The 25,238-nt window shown below is 44.7% G+C and overlaps 1 protein-coding gene across 3 annotated transcripts in view; it reads left to right on the top strand.

Moving 5' to 3' along the window:
- Positions 1–1,218: 1,218 nt before the first annotated feature.
- The window catches only part of LOC101345264 (protein argonaute-1), a 38,842-nt gene continuing 14,822 nt past the window's right edge, over positions 1,219–25,238 (top strand). For 2 of the 3 annotated variants that reach the window (XR_002823255.1, XM_023727241.1), the window contains exons 1-12: positions 1,238–1,469; positions 6,458–6,641; positions 9,134–9,254; positions 9,729–9,910; positions 10,304–10,440; positions 10,658–10,792; positions 10,938–11,025; positions 11,697–11,844; positions 16,728–16,847; positions 17,175–17,306; positions 17,429–17,562; positions 21,222–21,406. Coding sequence is in view for 2 of the 3 variants with exons in the window: in XM_023727241.1 (XP_023583009.1) it covers positions 1,445–1,469; positions 6,458–6,641; positions 9,134–9,254; positions 9,729–9,910; positions 10,304–10,440; positions 10,658–10,792; positions 10,938–11,025; positions 11,697–11,844; positions 16,728–16,847; positions 17,175–17,306; positions 17,429–17,562; positions 21,222–21,406 (1,591 nt within the window). In the remaining variant the exon portion in view is untranslated. Of the gene's footprint in view, positions 1,470–6,457; positions 6,642–9,133; positions 9,255–9,728; positions 9,911–10,303; positions 10,441–10,657; positions 10,793–10,937; positions 11,026–11,696; positions 11,845–16,727; positions 16,848–17,174; positions 17,307–17,428; positions 17,563–21,221; positions 21,407–25,238 lie in introns of all 3 variants that reach the window. The other variant, XM_004371949.3, reaches the window with a different exon arrangement.

The following is a 25,238-nucleotide window of genomic DNA, read 5'->3' as shown; positions in this document are numbered from 1 at the left end:
GAAGCAAGGGAAAGAGAGGAATTGCCATTTTTATGAAGGTGCCATTCACTGAGACAGCAAACAGGATAAGCACGTTTGTAGGGGAAAGAGTTTGTTTTGGCAAATATTTATATATATGTATATATATATTTACCACAATAAAGAAAAAAAAAGATGTGTTCAGTTTTGGATGCCTTAAATTTGAAGTGTTGGTAGGCTATCCAGGTGGAGCTGTCCAGCAAACACTTGGAAATGTGAGACTTGGCTGGAGATAGATTTGGAAGAACAGTGGATGAGACCTTCAAGGGGAAAGTGGAGAGTCGAATGAGAAAAGAGCTGGGTTTGGAAGTAGGGTGAATATTATTATTATTATTATTATTATTATTATTTGAAAGCAAGAGGGGGCCCTCAAAGGAGACTGAAAAGAAATTTGGCAAATGGAGACCTCAGAAAATACAGAAGCCAAGTAGAAGATTTCAAAAAGGAAGGAGAGGCACGGATGATATCAGATGCTGCAGACAAATAAGAATTGAAAATTATTCATTGGATTTCAGCACAAAAAGTCATTTAAGTGAGGTCATGAGAGGGTGAAAGCAGATTGACGGAGCTGAGGCGTGAGCTGTAGATGAGAAAGTGGAGGCAGGTCCTTCCCAAGTACCGCAGATAGAGCTCTGTAGCTGCAGTAGAGACTGTACATCTTTCAGGGCAGGCAGGGTCTGTTTCGTATCTCTGGTCTCAGCGCCCAGTACACGGCCTGGAAGACAGGGTGGCATCAGTGAGTTCATCGACTAGGGACGGAGAAAGACTTCGCGGAGGCAGTCGCTTTGCAGCCGAGGCTTGAAGGATGAGGGTGATTGAGAGGAGAGGTGGGAGGCAGGGCTCCTGGGTGATGGGACGCTCGAGTGTGTAAGGGTGGCCTGGGTATGAGGTGGGGTCCCTGTAATATCCGCGTGGTCCTGTGTGAAGGAGGGTCTGCGTGTAAGTTTGGAGAAGACTGTTTGGGAAAAAGGTGCAGGGCCGGAGGCTGCTGCGGGGGTGGGCCTCCCAGCCTCACTGATGCCCCTGCGCGGTTTTCTCGGCGCCTCTACCGGAGCCCTCCCGCTGGGCTGCATGGCGACGGGTGACCACCAGGGGCCGCTGCCTCCGGTCCCCGGTGCCCCCGCCCCTCTCCATTGGCCTTTGTTGCCGTCGGAGCGCCCCGCTTGACTCGTTCCCGTCCGCCCCCTGGGCCTGGCGGCTGCGCCTGCGCACTGACAACTGGCCGGGCGCTCAAAGAGGGAGCTGCCGCAGGCTCCGCGGCGGCGGCTGCAACGGAGGCTGCGGGGGCGGCGGCGCGAGCGGCCGGGCTTCGGGGGGGAGCCGAGCCCGGCCCGGGAGCCCGAGCAGCTAGAGTGCGGGGTACCTAGGCCCCTCACGCTGGACTCCAAAGTCTCCAGGCCGCCTGACCTCCGCACGGGTATATGGGATGGAAGCGGGATCCTCGGGAGCAGGTAAGGGCCCCCGGGAAGGGGGGTGCTGTGTGTGCTCCAAGGACCAGAGAATTCCCGCGTGAGGAGCGGCGTTTCCGAGTGAGGGAAGGGCTCCTGAGTGACGAGAGGGGCCCTCGGGGGATGGGGGCCCAGTGTGAAGGGGGCTATGTGCAGTTCCGGGAGAGAAAACCTTGTGAAGGGAGCCCTGAGATGGGGGCCGTTTGTACGAGGAGGCTGTATGCAGTCCTAGGGGTGGGAAGTAATCTTGGAGAAGGGCCTGACCGCACGCAAAGACTACCGTAGATCCGAGGAGGCCTAGGGAGAGGCCCGGCAGGTGGCAGGGGGCGGGCTCCAGGTGTCCTGGAGAGGAGGGGGGCGACACAGATGGGCCCAGAGCTGCCGCATGCCAGGGGCGGGGGCTTATCCTGGCTGGGCTGGGTTAGTGTCTCAGGGAGAAGGCGCCAGAGCTGGGCTGGAATCCCAGCCCCGGGATTCCCCCCAGTGAGTCTGGGGAGCCGGAGCGGAGGCGCCGGAGCATGCGCGAAGGTGGCATCTGGAAGGGGCTGCCCAGTGTGGTGGGGGCGTGGCTGCCGGAGATCGTCCCCCTACCCCTTGGTCCCGGTTTGGCTTGGAAGAAGGAGCGAGCTGATGGAGTGCATTCTCTTAACGTTATGCTAACAGGGCCAAATGGAAATGCTCCCCTCCCCCATCTTGGGGTCTCTTACACTTGGTCCTGAAGCCCCTCAGTCACAGTTTGTCAAGAAGGGTTAAGAGAAACTGTCAAAGTGCCTTTCTCTGCCACTAGAATAAGGAAAGACTGAGACAGAAGCAGTGTTTTTGGAAGTGGGAGTGGGTCCTCCCTGAAGATAGGCCTTAGAAAAGGTTCTAGTTATTGAGGGACCAAGCTAGGACCAAGTCTGCCTGGAAGGGGTTGTCTGCCTTCTTTGCAGGTTTCTGGGCCAATACTGAATAGAGATTGGAGCTTTTAATCCAAGGATAATGACCTTTCCATTGAAGTGTGTCTTGAGGTGACAGCCTGATCTCTTCCTGAACCTCAGTATTTTCATGGTTCCTATACCCCGCTGGATATCTATAGTCTTTCTTTCCTTTTTCCTCTCTCTATCACCCCCCGCCCCCCCTCAAAAGGAAAAAAAAAAAACAAAAAAACACTGTCAGGGCCATGTCATTAGACTCTAGGTTGCCGAGCTAGCCGATGGATAGTGGCAAGCGTGGGAGATTTTAGCCTGCACCCTGGTGTGCTGAGTCCCAGCTGATAGCCTTAACTTCTCCTTTTTTACATGCAAGCAGGAGAAAAGGAAATAAGGACAGAGGCGAAATGGAGGCAGGCCTCCCCAAGAAGACTAGAGCACCTAGGATGAGCTGTGGGGTATTGGGACCTCCTGTGTCCTAGGTCTCTTACTCTGTGATGGGAGGAGGAAGAATCTGGACCCTGGAATTCTTTAGGTCACCTCTCATCACCTCCTTCTATTTGGTCTGGGGATAGGAATAGGATTTACTTTTCTTGTGGAAAGATCTTTGTCTTTTAGATCAAACCTTCCCCCTTCAAGGAAATACCTCTACCAACTCACTCAAATCATCTGTTCAGTGATCTATAAGTACTTAGCGACTACTCTTCCCCTGAAAATAGAGACAACCTTACGGAGACTCTGTAGGCCCTAAGGTATGGAAATGGAGTGCAGGAAGCAACTGACTTCAGTGGTCACTACTTCTCCCTCCCTGAGGCACCTCTCTACATCTCAGGAGCTCTCTTGGTTTTCTAGTCTGTAGCCTGTTTGCCACAACCTGAGGACTAGAGGAGCGGAGTGGGTCACAGAGATCCAGGTGGATTTCTGAGGGCTTGCACCAATACCAACACCAGACTGCTGGTGATTTTATCCTGATGAATTCCTAATGGGCTCTGGAGTGACAGGAAAAGTTGACCTTTTTGTTTGCTACAAAAAATAAGGTTCTAAGGAAGGGACGAAGCCTGGTGTCTGGAGTCTGCAGCAGCCTTGGGAAGAGCCTAGTAGGACAGGCTTTGCTTCATTAAAGGGTATAATTGAAATTCAGTCTGGAAACCAGATGGAGGGACCCCATAACTGCCTCCTTCCCAGGTTCACACTGTTCTCTTGGGAGTTAGGGTGATGGCTTGAGATGGCCTGAGAACACACACAAACTAAGGCATTGTTGCTGGCCTCACTGGGCTTATGCCCAAGTATGCCAAATGCTCAGGTGTGTTCTAAGCACATGTACTGGACTGGAAGCTTCCTGAGGGCAGAGGCAGTGTCTGATTTATCTCTGGAACCAGCAAGTGCCTAGAATAGGCCATGACACAGAGTATATGTTTATTAATTGAACTGAATCATGTTCAAGTGTGAACATATATGGTTAAGCACAATATGTGGATATTTGATAACCTGTGTATACTCATGTGTGGAGATTTCTTTTTGGAGAGATTGGCCTGTTAGCCTTTGTTTATCAACCAGCTAACCCAGCCTTGGGTTTATGTCTTTTAAATATGCAGTCTGACTCCCTGGGAGGTTATGTGGGCCTCTGAACTGCTGGGAAGGAAGCCCTGAGCCAGGGCTTTCAGCTCTGTTACTTTTCCTTCTCTAGGCCAGTTGGGGATGGGGGAGGGGGAGTGTCCTTTTCAGAGCCCCTCCTTCCTTGCTTCTGTCTGCAGGGAAGGGCCCCGCCCCTTTCCCCCAAGGCCCTAGCTTTGTCCTTGTGGTGGGGCCCTCATCTGCATCACAAAGTGGCCGTCTGTCCCTGTCTGGGTCTGAAGGGAAGTGTCTCCCTTTCTCAGACTAAAAGCTGGGGGTGGGGTGGAATGGGGGCCTTTGTACAGCTGTAAAGCGTGCAGGGGGATGGGATGAGAGAGATTACCACCTTTCCCTGCCTTCCCAAGTTCGGGAGTGGAGGAGGGTGGGGGCTCCCCTGTTTTCCGAGAATATTCTTGGAGTAGAGGGTGCTCTAAGGCTAAGTCTTGTGTATACTAGTCCAATTTTGGGGGAAGAGAAGGCTTTGAGGCTAGAGTATCTGTCCCATCCCCCATCATTTCCAACCAACCTCCTGCTCTAAGAGATGTCTTTCTCCCAAGGCCCCAAACATTTATTCAGTTTGGAAAGCTGAAGGAGGTAAATGGAATCTAAGAATTCGGGGAGGGGAAGGGTGGCTCTTACTAGCTACATGCACAAGGGTGGTGTATGTTTGTCCTGTGCAGGATTTGTAATTGTTTCTGGGCAGTTGCAGGTGTTCAAGTGTTTGTCTGCTATATGCGCTTGTCGTGTGTCTATGGATGTGTTCGTTCATTCATTTAATATCTGTATATTGAACACCTGCTTGTCAGGCACTGGGGAGTCAACAGGGATACCAAGGCAGGTACAGTCCCTGCCTTTGAAGAACGTGCAGTCTAAGGCAGTGGGGGTATATGTATAAACGTAAGCTGTCGAGGTGGTCTGTGTGTATGTGTTTGAATGTGTGCGATGGGAGTGTCTATGTATATCTGTCTGACTATGGGTCTGTGTTCAGTTTCTGTCCAGCTCTTTCAGGGTTAGTTGGCCAGATACTAGTAGTTAGGCTTTCACTTCCCCATGTAGTGGAGTTCTGAGGGCCTTGTCTGCCCTTGCTGGGCCTCCCATTTCCCTGTCTGCCTAGTGGGGCTGGGCTTGACAGGTGGTTAAAGGAGACTTGAGCAGCTCAGCTGTGGGAAGTGTGCCCCTCCCCTGAATGGATCTGACCTCTTCCTGACCCCCCAACTGAGGATATGCCCCATCCCCCCAGCCTGGCCGACTGTGAAAGCAGAGCTCTGGTAATGGGAGGCTCTGGGCTGGTTTATCCCTCTCCCTCCCACCTGGACTGGTCCTCTACTGTGCGGGACAATGGTAGCTGAGGACAAAGGCTCCTCTTAGGCGGTGTTCCTTCTTTCTCCCTTTCCCCTCAAGCTGGAAAAATAGGACTGGAGGTAGCAACCAGACTGGTGACAAAAGAGGAGAAAGAAGCGTGAGCTGGCCCCGCCCTAGCCCCTTCCCAAGGGCCCCCTCTGTCTTAAAATTGATCCCTTCTGATACTGTCTGGGCCCTCTGTGTGGAAGGAACTGTGGGACGTGAAGGGGTCAGCTGAAGATAAACTGAAGGGAATACAAAAATTTTGTATTCTCCTTCCCAGAGCCCGTGTCTTCCCCTTTTCCAGCATTCTCATTGCTGCCTCTCCTTCCCCAAAGCCCCTAATTCTTGCCTCCTCTTGCCTCAGTCTCCTGTATTTGGCCTGTCTTTGTTCCCCAGCTGTTATTTGTTTGAGCTTTTTCTTCATTAGTTTCCTCCATTGCAGCCTTGCTTCCTGCCCTAATTCTCAACTCTAACCTATCTTGCCTCAGCCCCTAACTTCAGCCTTCTCTCCTTCCCCTGGCTTCCAATTCAACTTTTTTTTTTTTTTTTTTTTTTTCTATTTCTCTAACTCTAGCCTCTTAGTTGCCTTAGTCTTGTCTCAGATACCACCCCTCACCCTAACCTGGACTCCTTTGGCTCTTACTCCTGCCCACATTGTAGAGGAGCATTAAAAGATGATGCCATTTTACATTTAGGGTGGTGATGAGTGAGAAGAAAATCTCGGTGGAAGAGGGCATTCTTGGTCTTCTGCTAGACACCTGGTAGGGGCAAATGTCTTAATCTAGTAGAAAGAAGAAAAGGTTTTGTTTCTGGGAACCAGATTTAGCCTCTTTGCCTAACATGTAATAGGAACTTATTGCGTATCCACTTGATGAATTTAAGATAGACAACAGGGATAATTTTCCTGACTGGAGAGAGGTTTTTTTTTTTTTCTTTAAAAAAAAAAAAAAAAAGAATGAGCCTGAGATGTCTGAGCTAGTGGAAACCTTCAGCTGGGTAGGTAGGAAAGAGGCTTCCTTTATGCTCTCCTGTTCCTGTTCTGGCAGACCTGTGCCTTCTCTGGTCAGAGTGGTGAAGAGGAGGTTGCCAGATTCAGGCCTTACCAGGCTCTTTGTCTTATAGCTGCAGGCGCCTACCTGCCCCCCCTGCAGCAGGTGTTCCAGGCGCCTCGCCGGCCTGGCATTGGCACTGTGGGGAAACCAATCAAGCTCCTGGCCAATTACTTTGAAGTGGACATCCCTAAGATCGACGTCTACCACTACGAGGTGGACATCAAGCCGGATAAGTGTCCCCGCAGAGTCAACCGGTAAGTGATCCACATCTAAGCCACCAAGCCTAGGGATCTTCTCTTTCCTGAGTCTCAGAATTTTGAAATAGGGGCCAGACAGGTAAAAGAAAAAACCTGGAGAGGGTGATATTACCAAGTCCCAAGAAAGCTTTCGAAGAGGAGATGGCTAGCATTTTCAGATGCCAGAAAAAGTAAAGTAAGGTAAATGCTGAAAAATGTCATTGGATGTGGTTATTAGGAGATAATTAGTGGCTTTTGCCAGACCAGTTTCAGTAGCGTAGTTAGGCTAATAATCTAACTGCAATGAATTAAGGAATAATGGGAGGTGAGGTGGTAGGAATAGTGAGAGCAGAGAGCTTTTTCCAGAAACGTGGTAGTGAAGTAGGGAGAGAGGAAATATGTTGACTAGAGAGGACTATAGGGGTCAAGCACAGTGCCTTGAACATTTTAATATTTGTTGAAATAAGTAAATGAAGACTTTTTAGAAGTGAAACATGGACATATTTATAGACTGAGGAGAAATAGAGCCCATGGAAAAGGAGAGGTTAAAGGTATAGGACAGAGAGAGGAGGAATGAGGGTTGAATATTTTTGCTGAGGAGGACATTACAGGATACACAGTTGGAGGGATTAGTCTTAGACACAAAAAACAATATTTCTTTTTTAGAATTATTTTATTATTTGAAAACTATATGTATAATGTAAAAACATCCAAATATTACAAAAAGAATAGCAGTGAAAAATGTCTTCTTATTACCCTGCTCTCCAGTCCCCCAGTGTCTTTCCCCAGGGGCATCCATTGTTACTATTCCTAAATATGTTTCCAGAGATTTTTCTATGCATGTACAAGCTTATATGCATATATAGCATTTTTAAAAATCTATAAAATATGGGGTCCTATATACCTTGTTCTGGAACTTGCTTTTTTCCACTGGGGGAAAAATATTTTGGGGACTGATACTTATCAGTACCTACAGATCTGCCTTAATCTTTTGCATAGCCCCATAGGTATTCCATTGAATGGATGTATTATAACTTACTTAACAAATCTATTGAGCCACATTTAGGTTGTGTCTAAACTTTCACTACAAAAACAAAACTACATTGAATATTATTATATATAGATACATTTTTGCACTCATGAGTGTATCTGTAAGATAAATTCTTAGGAGTAGAATTGCTGGCACAATACATTTTTAAATTTTGAGATTTTGCCTTTTTTTTTTTTAAGTTGTACTAATTTATACTTAATCAGCAAGATATCAGAGGTTCTGTTCCCCATGCCTGCACCAATCCAGTATGTAAAATTTTTTGATCTTTGGCATTCTGACAGATGAAAAATTATATCTTGGTCTAATTTTAAATTGTGTTTTTAATGAGTAAAATTGAACATATTTTGATATCTTTAAAAAATATATATGGAAGGGACACTTCAGTGGTGACAGGAAAGAAGAAGGAAAAGATGAGTACATATATAAATGTTTCTGTGTATGTCTGGGAACTTGAGAGTGGACTTTCTGTACTCTTTTCAGAGATATCAGAGTTACTTTCTGATAGGTAGAAACGGGCTCTGGGGAGAAAGTTCGACAGTCTATGAAAGACATGAAAAAATCCGATTGGGTTTGAAACTACGTGTTTACAATTGTTCCCACTCTACATTTTGAGTATTTTTATCTAGTGATATTCAAGAGCTTTGGTTTAGAAAGTGGAGAAGTCAGATGGTTGGATGGACTGGATTTTGAAGGACAGATGGACATTCTGGAGTCTAGCCACAGAGGACAATAGGAAGTGAAGTCAAAAAGATGTTAATGGAGAGAAAACGGGGTGATAGGACTAAGGGCTTCAGAGAGATGGAAGAGATAGGTTCTTCTTCCAGTTTATTTCTAGTCTAGTTCAGGTCTCTTCCCTATCTGCTTTTGCTTATCAGTTTGGGCACTGGAGAGGGGAGCAGCTTGGATTCTTTTCCTGAATCTGGATGTTCCCTGGAATTAAGCCTTTTCCCCCTCAGCCTCCCCCTCTGCTCAGAGGGTACTCACACCTACTCTTTCAGGTTCTTTAGAACCTGGGTCATCTGAGGACCAGCAGCATCACCTGGGAGTCTGTTAGAAATGCAGAATTTTAGGAGCCCTGGTGGCACAGTGTTTAAAAGCTATGGATGCTGACCAGAAGGTCAGCAGTTCGAATCCAGTCTGTCCTTGGATACCCTATGGGGCAGTTCTTCTCTGTCCTATAGGGTCGCTATCAGTTGGAATCAACTTAACGGCAATGGGTTTGGGTTTTTGTTTTCTTTCCCCCCCTTGATCTACTGAATCAGAATCTGCGTGTTAATAAGCTGTCCAGGTGATTCATACGAATATTGAAGTTTGAGAAGCACTTCCTTAGAGTAGATGAGATTAGAGTAGCTGTTAGGAGTGAGAGTAGTAAATGGGACATTGTCTGGACTTAGAGCTACTTCCAGCAGCTTGAAGTGGTAGCCTCTCAGCTTCTACAGGTCATTCCTATTCCCCACAGGGAAGTGGTGGAATACATGGTCCAGCATTTCAAGCCTCAGATCTTTGGTGATCGCAAGCCCGTGTATGATGGAAAGAAGAACATTTACACTGTCACAGCACTGCCCATTGGCAACGAACGGGTAAGGTTGAAATTATGCTAGGCCTGTGTCAGGGACCTGAGGTGGGACAGAGCTCATGTAAGCCTATTTAGAGTGTGGCGGTCCATTTGTGCAGAGAAAGTATGTTTTAGGGTGAGGGGTAGGTAGGTGCTGGAGTTTATTTATCCTACTGTGTGTCTAGCCCCGTCCCAAGCAGACTGAGATTTGAATTAAAAATAGACCTGAAGGACTTCTGCCAGGCGTGGTTGAAAGGGACAGAAGCAGTGAGCCAAGGAGACTGAGGACAGGGCCTCCTTTCATGAGCACCTAGCATGTGATGATGTCTGGAGACTAAGGGGCTGGATTTACTCTGGGGTCCTCATTGGGACCCCTCTCAGACCAAGGAGCGGATTCTTTGCAAATCCATAGAATGGGAGGCATTTGGGTAGGGCAGGGAATGCCAGACTGTGGGAAAGAAATGACAGTCCTTCATCCCTTTCTCTCACCTTCCTGAAGGTGGACTTTGAGGTGACAATCCCTGGTGAAGGGAAAGATCGAATTTTTAAGGTCTCCATCAAGTGGCTGGCCATTGTAAGCTGGCGTATGCTGCATGAGGCCCTGGTCAGCGGTCAGATCCCTGTTCCCCTGGAGTCCGTGCAAGCATTGGATGTGGCCATGAGGCACCTAGCATCCATGAGGTACTGGGTATAGGTAGTATCTGGGTTACAAGTGGTGGCAGAACTGCTGTAGGGGGAGGAGGGGAATGAGTACATAGTAAGGTCTCACTGTGTGCCTTTCAAAAAGAATTTTTTTAAGCCCTACCGTGTGCCAGGCCAAGTGTGCACATACATTTAGATGGGTTAAAGCCCTGGCCCTGTCCCTCTTTGATCTCTTTGGGCATTACCTTATCTGTTCCTGCAAGGCAGAGAAAGGGTAGAGACTTGCACAAGGTCACACAGCTAGTAAAGGATTAGAGCTGGAATTAAAGCCCTGGTGTCCTGCCTTCCAGGCCAGGGCTCCTCCGTGCCCAGGATGCCTCACAGGGTGGGGGCCTGTGCCCGAGGGACCAGTTCTCTGCCTGTCCCTGCCAGGTACACCCCTGTGGGCCGCTCCTTCTTCTCACCGCCTGAGGGCTACTACCACCCGCTGGGGGGTGGGCGCGAGGTCTGGTTCGGCTTTCACCAGTCTGTGCGCCCTGCTATGTGGAAGATGATGCTCAACATTGATGGTGAGTAGGGAGAGCTATGGAGCCAGGGGCACCCCGAGCCTAGTGACCACATTCCCAGCGTGTCCCTCCCAGTTCTGCAACCACACTCCTAGTCTAATCCCTACAGCCCTGGGGCCTCCCCTATCCCACTGCCCTACAAGGAAGAGGGTGTTAAGAGCAGTGCCTCCGTTTATCCTGGAAGACAGAAAGCTGAGCTATTCCTGCCCTGTCCCCACAGTCTCAGCTACTGCCTTCTACAAGGCGCAGCCGGTGATTGAGTTCATGTGTGAGGTGTTGGACATCAGGAACATAGATGAGCAGCCCAAGCCCCTCACGGACTCTCAGCGTGTTCGCTTCACCAAGGAGATCAAGGGTGAGGACCAGGCGGGGAAGGGAAACAGTGCGACTTTCTCTTCAGACCTAAGAGGAAATCCCGTTAGGATATGTTCAAGGAAGAGGCCAAGCTTGGGCACATGAGCAACCTATTCCAACCCTGACACAAAGTGTTTGTATCCCAGGCCTAAAGGTGGAAGTGACCCACTGTGGACAGATGAAGAGGAAATACCGTGTGTGTAATGTTACCCGCCGCCCTGCTAGCCATCAGACGTAAGTTGGCAGGGCTGCTAAGCCATACTCTGTTCGTGGAAGAGGGCTGAGATTTCAAACACACTCCCCTCCTTCCTCATTCCCTCCCCCACTGGCCCTGAGAATGAGCGTTGGACTGCCTCTGTCTTTGAAGATAAGCCGTGGTAATTTGACCTCCCTCCCCCAACCTTCCTAAATCCATTAATACTTTCTCTACCATTTTTACCTTCTTGGTCTCCACCTTCTCTCCTTGGGCCTTTACTGTAGAACAGGCATATTACCTTTGTTCCTGTTCTGATTCTGTAAGTGTTACAATCTTTCTCAATTTATTCTTCCTCTTGAAAAAGAAATCTAGGTCCCTGGGCTTGACGTTGGAGAAGCTGTCACTGATTCCATTCCTCTTCTTGACCTCAGACTATACTAGACTATGAATGCTTACTCTATGTCAGGCTTTATACTGGACCCTAGAAATATAGATGAGTTAGACATGGTCCTGACCTTTGTGGAACTTGCCTCTCAAATCTTTGGCTTTTCCCTGGGAGCTCCATATTGCCTGCTTTCCCATGAGTGGCAGTGCTCAGAGAAGAGGGTGGGTAGGGATGAGACAAAGTCCAGGGCTTCCCATGGCTGTGTGTCTAGAGAGGTGGGATTGAATGCTGGGCTGTGATACCTCCTTCCCTTCCCCCAAACAGGTTTCCCTTGCAGCTGGAGAGTGGACAGACTGTGGAGTGCACAGTGGCACAGTATTTCAAGCAGAAATATAACCTTCAGCTCAAGTATCCCCATCTGCCCTGCCTGCAAGTTGGCCAGGAACAAAAGCATACCTACCTGCCCCTAGAGGTAAGGCTGCCAAGTTATTTGGGGAACGGGTATTGTACCTGCACTGATCATCAGAGGTCTGTTCTTCCATTTGTAGCCTCATACCCATTTTGAAGTTTGGAAAATTGATATTTTGAGCAATACAAGGTAGTTCTCCTGTGAAATATTCTCTTCTTAGCCTCCGTCCTGTTCTCTCGTGTTCTCCTTTCAGGGCTGCGAGACAGAGGCGCAAACTGTATTTACTGTTTAATAAGTAATTAATTTGCCCAGGACAGAGATTTCAGATACTCACGCTCATGTTTTTCTCTTAATTCTTCTTTCCCTGCTATCTGTGGAGCTGGGGATCCCAAATGAATTGGAGATACAGGTGTACTTTATTCTACAGAAAATGGAAATGAATGTTACCTATGATGTAAATCCTGTTTCCCCAATGATTCAATGTGTTCTTTTTGAAAAAATTTTAGCCCTAAGATTGTCATACTTTTATACTTAAGCAGACCTTTGAAATCCTGCAATAAAGAAAGAATAATCATGCTATTTAAGTCATTGAATACAAATGCAGAATCATTGGGCTGTGTTTGGTTTGGTATACACTAACCAAAATGTTTAATGAGAAACTACCACTAAATGCCTCATTGTCCAGTCCAGTGTGGCCAGTGGACCAGTTACATCAGCCTCATCTGGGAGGGTATTAGAAATGCAGAATTTCAGGCTCCATTCAGACCTACTGAGTATGAATCTGTATTTTAATAGGACCCAAAAGGGGATTCATAAGCACATTAAAGTTTGAGAGGCACTGACCTAGACTACTCTGTTCTAGCATAGGAGTCAGGTAGCTGGGACTAAAGCGCAAACCTTCTGTGAGCTTCTAGGATTTCAGAACTAAGCAGAGGGAATTAGGTTAAGGGGAGAGGAGATCTCAAAATCCAAAAACTTGGATTTGGTGAATAGCTGTTGATGCGCAGAAAGTGGGATGAAGGCAGTATGTTCTCTAAGGTATAAACAGAACTCTGTAGCGACAATTCCAGCTAAGTAGATAGGCTTTAGGTAGTATCTACTGCAAGCTGAGATTTGCTAGCAAATTAACATTACTTCTGTTTAAACAGTAGTTCCCAACGTGAGTAATTTATGTAATTAGTTCTATCTTAATTTTTACTGTTTGTTTATTTAACAAATATTTGTTGAGCTCCTACTGTGTGTATCACATACCTTCTAGGTGCCAGGAATATAGAGGTTAACAAGATAGACAAGGTCCCTGCTGTCATGGAGCTTACAGTCTAAAAGGGGAAGATAGACAATAAATTGATAGCTATATAACATAGCTTCAGATAGTGGTAAGTGCTATGAGGATAATTCTATTAGTTTCCTAGGACTGCTATAACAAAATATCATAAACTGAGTGGCTTATAAGAGCAGAAACGTATTGTCACACAGTGCTGGAGGCTAGCAGGCTGAATTCAGGGTGTTGGCAGGACGATGCTCTCTCTTAAGGCCCAGCTTCCGGTAGCCCCAGGTGTTCCTTTGGCTTGTGGCTGCAGCGATCTCTACCTCCATCCTCACAGTGTTCTTCCCTATGTGTCCCTCTCTGTCTCTTCCCCTCTTTTATAAAGATACCGTTCATACTGGATTAGGACCTACCCTACTCCAGTATGACCTCATGTTAACCGATGACATCTTCAAATACCCCTTTTTTCAAACAAGGCCATGTTGACAGGTGCTGGGTGTTAGGACTTCAGCATGTCTTTTTGGGGGATGATTCAATTCATAACAATAATAAGATCCATAACAATAACAATAAGAAACAGGTTAAGGGGATAGAAGTGAGAGTGAAGGGGAGTGGAGAGCTACTTTAATTATGGTGGTCAGGGAAAGCCTATTTTAGAAGACATTTAAGTTGAGTCCTAAATTATGATAGAACCAGCTTTGTAATAACCTGAGGGAAAAACCTTGCAAGGCAGAGGAAGTAGCAGGTACAAAGGCCCTGAAACAGCAAGTGAGCTTGGAGCTTTTTTGAGGAATGACAGAAGGCCATGTTGGAGGGCATGTAGTGTATAAAGGGAAAAGTAGTAGAAGACAATGTGGGGGAGAGTTGCAGGGTCAAGTCCTACAGGATATGGCCAGGTGGGATTTTTTTTTCAAGAATAACTTTTTTGAAATTCACATACCATAAAATTCACCATTTTAAAGTATATACAATTCATTGACTATTAGTGCATTCACAGTGTTGTGCAGTCATCACAACTACCTAATTTGAACATTTTGATCACCTCCAGAAGAAATCGGTGCCCATTAGCAGTCACTCCCGTACTCCTTCCTCTTAGCCTCTGGTAACTAATTTATTTTGTATCTCTGTGGATTTGCCTATTCTGGACATTTCATATAAATGTAATCATACAATATGTGGCCCTTTGTAACTGGCTTCTTTCACTTCACATAATGTTTTTAAGGTTCATATCGTGGCATGTTATCAGTCCTTCGTTCCTTTTTATTGCCCAGTAATATTCCATTATATAAATATATCACATTTTATTTGTCCATTCATCAGTTGGTGGGTGTGTGAGGTTGTTTTCACTTTTTGCCTGTTATGAATAGTGCTGATATGGACTGCGTATTTAAGTTTTTGTGTGGCCATATGTGTTTTCATTTCTCTTGGATATATACCTAAGAGTGGGGTCATATGGTAACTCTATGTTTAACATTTTGGGGAACTGCCAGGCTGTTTCCCAAAGTGGGTGCACCATTTTACAATCATCAGCAATGTATGAGCGTTCCCAATTTCTGATGAGGTGGGATTTTTTATTTTAGAGTTAGCAAATACCTATTTATTTAAAAAAAAAAAAAAAAAAAAAGATTTCCCAGAGTATTTTTTGAAACAACTTTATTGAGATATAATTCATAACCCATACAGTTTACCTATTTAAGGTGTACAATTAAATGTTTTTAGTATATTCACAGGGTTTTGGCAACCATCACCACAATCTAATTCTAGAACATTTTTGTCCCCCTCTAAAAGAAACCCATACCCATTAGCTGTCAATTCCTATTCCTCCCCCATTGCCCTGTCCCCCTCCAGCTCTGGAAATCAGTATTCTTTCTATCTCTATTAATTTCTCTGTTCTGGACATTTCATATAAGTGGAATCATACAATATGTGGTCCTTTGTGACTGACTTCTTTCATTAGTATGTTTTTAAGGCTCATCCGTGCCAGAGTATGTTTTGAGGTACAGAGTCCCTGGGTAGTACAGTTAACACACTTGGCTGCTAACTGAAAGGCTGGGAGTTTGAGTCCACCCAGAAACAGTGAGGTGGAATTTTGTTCTGATTGTAATAGGAGGCCATTCCTGTGGAGTCGATTCTAACTCATAGCAACCCTTTAGGACAGAATAGAACTGCCTCATAGGGTTTCCAAAGAGTGGCTGGTAGATTCAAACTGTCTACCTTTGGTTAGCAGCCAAGCTCTCAACCACTGCACCACCAGGGCTTTAGGAGCCCATTAGAGGATTTTGAGTAGAAGAACAATAAGGATCATTTGAATCCATATAGCTGGAAACCAGAACTAGCCAGTGCCCCCAGTCCAGGTTTTATGTCTTCCTTAAATAGGCATCGAGACCAGTGAGAGTGTCAGCAGAATTCATTCATTTCCTGATGGTTCCTCCTGCTTCAGTCTTTTACTAGTGTTGATTCTATGGGTGAAATCATCTGTAGAGAGTGCTACAACTTCAAGGGTGTCTTCAAGAGCGCAACCTCACAAATTTTAACAACTCTGGATTTTCATTAAGTCAATTGACTGTTTTGCATATTCTTTGGAGTACAGAGTTAAAGACAGGTGACTTGTCCTGGTTTCCCCTCCAGGACAAGTGTATCGTTCAGCATGAACTCTGGGAATTAGGAAGGGAACCAGTACATATAGAATATTGGCCCTATGGGAGCAAGTTACACGTTTCGTTTTTACTAAATCTTCTCAGCAGCCTCATGAGATAGTGTTTTCCCAGGTTAGAGATAAAAGAAGCAGAGTCTCCAAGTGGCTAAGGGACTTGCCCAAAGTAAAATCACCTAGAAATGACAAAACGGGGCCTCGAACACAAGTCTTCCAAATCTATTGGTCTTTTCTACTCTGCCTCAGGGTTTCTTATTCATGACATCCTGAATACAGTATATTGGAGAATGGAAGTCTTATACATCACTAGAAAGCCTTTTTAATCTCCATAGTGTTCTGTTGCACTTGGAAGAGTGGAACTGAGAGGCGGAATGTTCCTCACGCAGATATCAGGCCAGCAGAGGCAGTGATTTCTGTAGGCTAGGCTCCAGAGTTTAGAACCATCCTTAGTCCTCCTGGTGGGGTGCAGGATGTAGCCACCAATGGAGAACTGCCCACTACCTTAGGAATCCAGTTGTGTATATTGAGTTTTTTAGTATTTGGAAGAGCTCTGTACTGGGCTCCTTTGGTGAATAGTAATATATGCTACAATTTATTGAGTGTTTATCATATCCCAGAACTGTACTCAGCCCTTTAAATGCTTTTATTTTTTTTTAATCTCCAGACAACCCTATGAGATTGTTACTATTCTCCCCATTTAACCTATGAGGCCTGAGGCTGAGAAACACTAAGTAACTTGCTCAAAGTCACATAACTGTTGAGTGGCTGTGGCAGAATGTGAGCCCAGATCTGGCTCTGGATCCCAAACTCTTAATCATGAAGTGATTGTACTGCCTTTTGTATTGTGCATGGATGTTTTCTAACATACTTACCAAGTAAAATTGAAGAGGAGAATATATGTATACACGAGGAATTTTGCAGTCCCCTTCCCCAGGACTGACAGCCAAAGCCTCTTCTCTTACTGTGGGGCTCTGGGTACAGGGTGGACTGCACTCAAGCCAGAGCTACCTGTCCTTGTTTCCTCAGGTCTGTAACATTGTGGCTGGGCAGCGCTGCATCAAGAAGCTGACTGATAACCAGACTTCAACTATGATAAAGGCTACAGCCAGGTCGGCGCCAGACAGACAGGAAGAGATCAGCCGCCTGGTCAGTGGGGCTGCAGAGAAATGCATGCTCAGTTGCTCAGTCAGTGGGGACCCCGGTAGCATAGATGCTCTTCTGGATTTTGTGCCTGGGATTCCACAGGGCTGCTCTTGCTTCTTGATCCTGTAGCTACTTTACTTCCTCTTTTTCCTTCCTGTATTATCTCCTTGTGTTATCCACTCCCACTCTCCCTGATCTTCTTCCCCCTTTTTTCCAGGGCTATTCCTTGCCACCCACAGCCTCTCTTCAAAACTCTCTCCTTGGGACCCAGGGCGTGAGTAGTATTGTCAAACTGCTGCTCTCATGAGATCCCCTTCTTTTGCTCTGCAGATGAAGAATGCCAGCTACAACTTAGATCCTTACATCCAGGAATTTGGGATCAAAGTGAAGGATGACATGACGGAGGTGACAGGGCGAGTGCTGCCGGCGCCCATCTTGCAGTACGGCGGCCGGGTGAGCAGGGTCAGGGCCAGACAACATCTCTGGGGTATATGGGGAGGTTCGGGTGTATAGCAGGGGCTTTTGGTCCCCTACCCACCTGGCTCTACTGAGGCTCACCTGGGCGCCCCCTCTGCTATCCTCAGAACCGGGCCATTGCCACACCCAATCAGGGTGTCTGGGACATGCGGGGGAAACAGTTCTACAATGGGATTGAGATAAAAGTCTGGGCCATCGCCTGCTTCGCACCCCAAAAACAGTGTCGAGAAGAGGTGCTCAAGTAAGGAGGGCTGGCGGTATGGGTGGAAGGGTGGGAAGAACCCTAGAATTGCCTTACCTCCTCCCACCTCCAAGTGCTAAGATTTGATCTGTAATTTGTTCCTTTTGAGTCTTGAATTTCTGCTTCCCTTGCACTTTTTGGCTCAAACATCTTCCTGTCCTTTTTCTGTTCATCTGTAGTCAGGAGTCTTGATAAGCTGCCATATCTGTGTCAGACAATGATTTCAGGACATGAATCTCTAAGGGAGGCCTGAATTATTTTATTGTTATAATGGTTGGTGTAGTAAATAGCAGTAGTGGTGACTATGATGTTTATGCCGACATTGTACTAATTACCTAATTTATGTTCTCTCATTTCATCTTCACAGTGAGTAGGTGGCGATATTTCCGTTTTCAGGAGACTGAGGTTCAAAGAGGTTAAGTAACTTATTGAAGTTTGCATATTAAGAAAGTGTCAAAGTTGGAATCAAATCAGATCAGATCTGAACCTTCAAAGCTTGTATTCCTAATTGGAAACAAAAAGCAGCTTGTTTAGCTGGTCCTCTGAGCTGTCCTCTCCTGCATGTGGAATTTTTTCAGAAAGGTCCAAGTGACCTGAATTAGGTGAACAAGAGTTGTAAGGGCCTTTGAGCCACCTGTGGCTAAGGGACTAGGTGTAGGTGACAGCAGTGAGAAAGGCAATATAGCCAAATGACTTAAAGAAACAGATTTAGGGGGTAACAATATTGAGTTACTGAGTAAGTAAAGCAGTCATTGACCCTTTCCCTGTAGTTTTTTTCTTTTTAACAACTTTTATTAAGATATATTTTAAATACCACAAAATTCACCCGTTTAAAGTATGCAGGTCAGTGGTTCCTGCAGTCTTTTGAAGTGGTGGCTTCTTATTCTCTGGATCTGAAATGGGGTCAGAGCATTTTGTTGAGGATGAGGAAGAGTCAGTGGAGCTGATCACTTTGGGTAGTGACGAGGACAATAGAGATAACATGCCTGGTGGATTCAGCTGGCCATGGGGTTTTTGTAAGAATTAGTTCCAGCAGCCCCTGAGGGATGTGGGGACTCTGGCTGCCCTGCTCCCACCTATTTCCTACTCCCTTCACAGATACACAACCACTACCATCACAAGTGTAGTTTCTCTGCATGCTTCCTTCTTACTCCCGTGTCTTTCCCGTCTGTTTCTTTTGGGACACAAACTACTTGTTTTGGACGTTTTAGGGTATAGGAACTGATAAACTTAGATTCTCATAGTTGGAAAGGTTTGGTTCGTCAGACACCCCCTTCTCCCAGGGACCCCTAAGTGTAGTGGAGAAGAATGTAGCTTGTGTAGCTGGGTTGGTGGTGCCTGGTTGGATGTGTGGTTTTGGGGTAAACATGAAGGTTGAGGAATCCTCAGGCATGGAAGTGGATGAGATTGTCCAGGGAAAATGTACATAGTAAGCAGGTGGCTGAAAATAGAACCCAGAAAACCTAGCAAGTAGATAGAGCAAAGTCCCTAAGTGTGTATGAGGGTATGGGATCCAGAGCACAGGGGAGCGGCATCTTTCCACTGAGACAGAGGGGAAAGAGAGGAAGGTGGCTGTGGAATTGGAGAAATTGGTAGTTGGGGATAGATGAGAGAGTCCTAGGTTCAACCCTCAGAATTTTTCTTTTAGTTAAAGAGGCCCCATGACTTCAGCTATGTCACTTTTAGGACAGGATTTCGAGACCTTCCCCATCCTAGGCATCTCTCAGCACATTTCGTGAAACCCTGCACTGGTCACAATAGCCCGAGTGTATCTAGCAGTAGAGAGAACATTGGGAATGCCACTTTCCTTGTAGTGGAGACCCACTATTAATGGAATCTGCTAACACATTGGCTTTTTTAGTAGCTACATTACAGTTGTATGTATACAAGGCAAAGAAACGGAAGAGCTACTGTTAGTAGCCCACCAAAGTCCTAGCTCTTGTTTACATTAAGCAATGGCTAGACTGTATCTTTTTTATTGTAACATTTATTTTGAAAAAAATTTTAAATTAAAAAAAAGAGAATAATACAACAAACACCCATGTATCCGCCATCCACAGTTTTGTCATGTTTGTTTTATCCTTTTTTTTAATAAAAAAAGTAAATAAAATGTTACAGATAAACTTGAAGTTCTTTTTTATATTCACTTCAGTGTAATTTAATGCCCCACCCTCACATCATTCCACATCTCCCAGTTTTTCACTCTCGCTCCTCAAACCCTGATTCCCCAAAAGACACATATACTATGAAATCATGACTTTTCTTTGAAGAGAACAAAAATGATTTCTTTGAAAAAGAAGTATCTCCTTTTTGATAACATGTGAAGTAAATAATAAGATAGATTATAAAAAATATATTTGTTTTTTTGAAATTGTAACTGACAAAAGCAGGACCTTCACAGGCTGATTGAGTATCAGGGACATGTTTTTATGCTTGTTTGCCGAATTTTAAATGTAGATCTTCACAGTTGTGGAGAAAAAGCCCTTGTGAAGAAGTGACTGTGGTCTAGTGAGTGTGTTTTTGTTTTTTGTTTTTTTTAAATTTAATTTATTTTTTGGTGAAAATAAACACAGCAAATCCCGTTCCCATTCCACAGTTTCTAGACATAATTATCAGTGACATTGGTTACATTCTTCACATTGTATATACATTCTCATTATTTTTGTTCTGGTTGTTTCACTTTCATTTACTTAATCTTCCTACCGCCACCCTTCTCACCTATGCTTTAAAATACTTGTTGATACTTTGCTCTTCTGTAAATTTGAAGTTCTTTTGTCTCCTCCATCCTAGTCCTTTTTCTCCCTTCTAATGCAACCACTGTCACATAATATTATAACCTTCCATGCATATATGTATATAAATGATTTTGAATTTTACATATAGTATACTGTGTTTGTCCTTGAGTTTTTCACTGAATGTTTTTTAATCTATCATAGTGATATTTGTATACTATATAATAAAAACCAAACCTGTTGCCCTCATCCCCTAAATAATTGCTTCCGTTCACTATTTGTACGCTATTGCTTTTAATCTAAATGCAAGATTTTCACAAATTAAATTTCCTGTTGCTCATTTCAGTCTGTTAGTTTTACCTGTCAGTATGTTTATATAGTTTGTTGTTGTTTTATCTACTGCATATGCACCCTCTCTTCCAGCTTTGTCTTCTTTCTTAGGGTAAAGCCCTAAAGCCAAAGGAAAGAAGCTTGTTTAGCGATTGGCTCTCAGGCTTCAGAGAACCAGTGGGAGAGGAATGAGGCTCATTTTTAACATCCCCTGTGTTCTCATCACTGTAGGAATCTCACTTATTTTGAGCAGAGAGGCCTACCTCTTGGGCATCTGTGTATTGCTAAGGCCATATAATAGAGCACAGGAATCAGCTGCTTGCGTGGGACAAGGTGGGGACCCTGAGAATTTTCACAGGTCCCTTCTCTGGCCTCCCCCAGCTCTGTGCTAGTACCATTGAGCACTTAGCAAGCTCCATCTTGTCCTACTCAACTATATATGTGGGTTTTTTTTTTCCCACTAGGTGTACTTGTGTCTCAGTTATCTTAGAATTCCTCGCGGCCTCTCATAGTACTGGCATCTAATATAGAGCTTTTTGGTCAGAGGTATTAAAGTGGGCCTAACTGCCTCCTGTCATGACCATACTTGTGCTTCAGGAACTTCACAGACCAGCTGCGGAAGATTTCCAAGGATGCAGGGATGCCCATCCAGGGCCAGCCTTGCTTCTGCAAATATGCACAGGGGGCAGACAGCGTGGAGCCCATGTTCCGGCATCTCAAGAATACCTACTCAGGGCTGCAGCTCATTATCGTCATCCTGCCAGGGAAGACACCAGTGTATGGTACAGTTCTTTTGGGACAGTAATAATGTTGATGGGACTCTTCGCAGGGCAGCTCCCGGGAAGCTTCGGGGAAAGACTGTGTGGATTCATGGGTCTGGCCACAACTGTTCCTGAATGTTAGTGTTCCTCTTATAGGAGGAATATCAGCCTATGTGAGCCATTTGTGTCATCAGAGACTGCTTACCTGTTTACACCCCCTCTTAAAAACATTTTCCAGGGTCCTCCATGCGCTGATCTCTTTGCCAGGCTAAGGTGGGCCAGCTATAGGGATGGGTTAGATCACATTCCTGTTCTTAGGAGTGTGTTGTCTGTCAGGACATTGTGGTGGTTCTGCTCATGTTCCCTTGCGTGGACTTTTTGAGAAGTTCTCTCTCTCCCAGTCTTTTTTTTTTAGAATAAGGATGACTACAAACCTCTCTGTACCCCATTTTCCCTTTCCATTTCTCCTGCCTCAAAGGAAGAGGTCTTTCCTTTGTCTTACTTTGGTGAATCCCCTGTGCTCTTGTTCCCATCCCACCCTGCTGCCTATGGGACTTGATACCCTTCAGCCCTCAAGCATCTTCAGATTCCCCATCCTAGAGTACATTACCATAATGCCATCTTCTTTAACTTTTGTCTTCCTATTGTCCTTTTTTTAATCAGACTTTTTGAATGAGTTCTCTACATTCTCTATTCCCACTTCCTTACCAGCTACTCACTCAGCCTCTTTCGTCTGTCTTGTCTCTACCTCTCTCCTAAACCTCCTCTGCAGAGTCACTAGTGACCTTTCTCACTTCTCCTCTTCCCTTGATGTCTTGATGTTTTCTCCTATCTCTCTTTATTTATCTTTGTCATTTTGTCTTGTTGTTTGCTGTCGAGTTAATTCCTATTCATAGTGACCCTAAAGGACAGACTAGGACTGTTCCATAGGGTTTTCTAGGCTATAATCTTTATGGGAGCAGATAGCCAGGTGTTTTCTCCCTCAGAGCCACTGGTGGGTTCGAACTATGGGGCAGTTCTACTCTGTCCTGTAGGGTCGCTATGAGTCAGAATCACTTTGATGGCAGTAGGTTGGGTTTGGATCTTAATTTAGCCTTTTTAACTTTGTCTTGCACCATTCCCTTTGTTTAGCCGTAAGCCACAATATAGTGGAACTATCACTGGCTCTGGAATTAGCCCTAACAGAATTTCAGTCCTGGCTATGCTAGTCTACTGGCTTTAGGCAAGTTACCTAATCTACTAATCTTATTAATTAATTATATAAAAAGCAGCATCTAGCCCAGTACCTGGCAGGTAGTAGATACTCTAAATGCTCATTTCTTGTCTGTGCTTTCCAATCTGGTTTTGCTCATTTTGCCTTTACCTGGAATATCTTAGTAGTCTTCTTCTTATCCTCCAACTTGCCCTTAAAATTCTCTCCATCTTCATGACCCCAGATTAAATGCTCCTTATTCCTTGAAACTTTCTCTGGTCATCCTACCTGGAAGATGAACTCGCCTCTTTCTGGATTCCTCTAGAAATTAGTTTATCAGTCCTCTTATTAATTACTGCCTTGCTGGATGTTATTTTGAGCATGGAGTGATCTGATTCTGCTCTGAAACCTTCTTTCCTCTTCATATATACACCAAAGGTAGAATCTTCCACTAACACGACAATCAGTAATTACTTATGGAGGAAGGTTAGATGATCTCTAAACCTTATCTCTCTTGGGCTCTAAATCAGTAGCCTTAGGTGGAAGGTAAGGAAGATTATTAGGAGAACTGCGTTGAGTGATTTATCCATGTTTCTGGTTCTCTCCATTAAAGGAAGAATCAAATGTTTTGGCTTACTTCAGGAATATAGTACACATTTGGGGAAGGCAGTGCTTCCTCGCAGAAGTTTTCTTAACCCTGGGTTCAATGTTACCCTTCTCTCCAGCCTCATACCTTGATTAGGACCTTGGGTCTCTTACATTTGCATGCTATTCCTTGATTATACACCCTGGGGTCGTCTACCTAGTAATTAAGCCAGCAGATAAGAGGAGCAGTCAGATTCCTCTAAAAGACCCTTTAACCTCCCTCCTGGGAGGCTGGGTGAGCGGAATTCTTTCTGTGATGGACAAAGCAAGGGCCAGTTGACATTGTGGGTGTCCTGATAGTCTAGAAGGGCAGTGTCACATTTGCCCATTTCTGATCTGTTGTCATGCCTCATCCTGTCTTTAGTATATGTAACTCCTTCCTCTCAACTGAATTGATACTCTTGGCCTTTTTTTCACTGTAAACTTTTTAGGCTTTTTTGTGTCTGGTTTCTTTCACTCAACATTATGGTTCTGAGATTCACCCATGTTGTTTGTGTAGTTGTAGTCTGTTCATTCTTACTAATGTATAGTTTTTCTGTCATATGAAATACCACCATTCGTGCATACATTCTACTGTTAATGGACATACTTGGGTTGTTTCTGGATTTTGACTACTATACGTAATGCTTCAGTGAACATTCTTGTACATGTCCTTTGAACAGATGTACCCATTTCAGCTGGAAGTATTAGGTAGGAGTGGAATTTAAGTGTACCAATTTACATTTCCACCAGCAATGTATGAGAATTCCAGATGCTTCACATCCTTACCAAACTTGGTATTACCTCTTTTATTTTAGCTATTCTTGTGGGTGGTTAGTGATAATCTACCTTTCTCTTATTGATTTATAGCATTCTTTATAACTCCTTTGTTGAATAATATGTGTATTGTACATATCCACCTTGCTCTGTGACTTGCCTTTCCACTTTCTTAATTCTATGTTGTTGAACAGAACTTTTAAATTTTTATGTACTGTCTGTATCCTGTTTAAGAAATCTTTGCCTCTTGCAAGATCAATATACTACTCTTATGTTTTCTTTAATTTTTTTTTCTTTTACATTTAGAACTAAAGTCTGTCTCTGCCAACAGTTCTGTTGGTTTCTTTGACCCCTAGCAGCAGCCTTCTGCTCGTGCAAAGCTGGGAATCTCAGCCCGTTGCCCGCCCCTAGAGCCAGCAAATGTACCCAAGGTACAAAAAACAGCTGCAGGAGATAGCTCACCTTTGTGAGATTCTTTCTCTCCTTCTGGAGTTTTAGCAAAACCTTCCCGTTCTTGTTGTCTTAACAACTCCCTGATGCCGTCAAAAAGATAATTTCTGTATTTTTCCTGGCTTTTCTGAATGTTCTCTGTAGGAGCACTGTTTTGCCACTAATTATACTATGTCTTTTGAAAGGAGAATGGTCCCTTTAGCTTTTTTTTTTTCCCCTAAATTTTGTTTATTTTGTTGTTGTTAGAATATACACAGCAAGACATATACCAATTCAGCAATTTCTGTATGTACAATTTAGTGTCATTAATTACATTCTTTGAGTTGTGCAACCATTCTCACTCTCCTTTTCTGACTTGTTCTTCCCCCATTAACATAAACTCATTGCCCCCTAAGGTTAAAGTTTCTGTCTAACGTTTCTAGTTGTAGTCAGTTCAGTCCCATATATAGTTCTTAAAAGAGCATAATGCTCAAGGCAGGACTTTTTTACTAGTTAAGCTAAACTACTGTTTGGTTTTAAGGTGACTTCAGGGATATTTTTGGTTTAAGGTTTAAAGATTATCTCAAGGCAATAGTTTCAGGGATTCATCCACCCTCCATGGCTTCAGGATGTCTAGAGTCCATGAGAATTTGAAATTCTTTTCTGCATTTTCCTCCTTTTGATCAGGATTCTTCTATGGAATCTTTGATCAGAATGTTCAGTAATACCCAAGAAGGCTAGCATTAATCCAAAAAACACAAAATAATAAATGCTGGAGAGGTTGTGGAGAGACTAGAACACTTATACACTGTTGGTGGGAATGTAAAATGG

The sequence above is a fragment of the Trichechus manatus genome, unplaced genomic scaffold, assembly GCF_000243295.1.
Source record: "Trichechus manatus latirostris isolate Lorelei unplaced genomic scaffold, TriManLat1.0 scaffold00015, whole genome shotgun sequence".
NCBI classification, from domain to species: domain Eukaryota; kingdom Metazoa; phylum Chordata; class Mammalia; order Sirenia; family Trichechidae; genus Trichechus; species Trichechus manatus.
The sequence above is the reverse complement of the archived record's forward strand: the minus strand, read 5'-3'. Positions and strand labels throughout refer to the sequence as shown.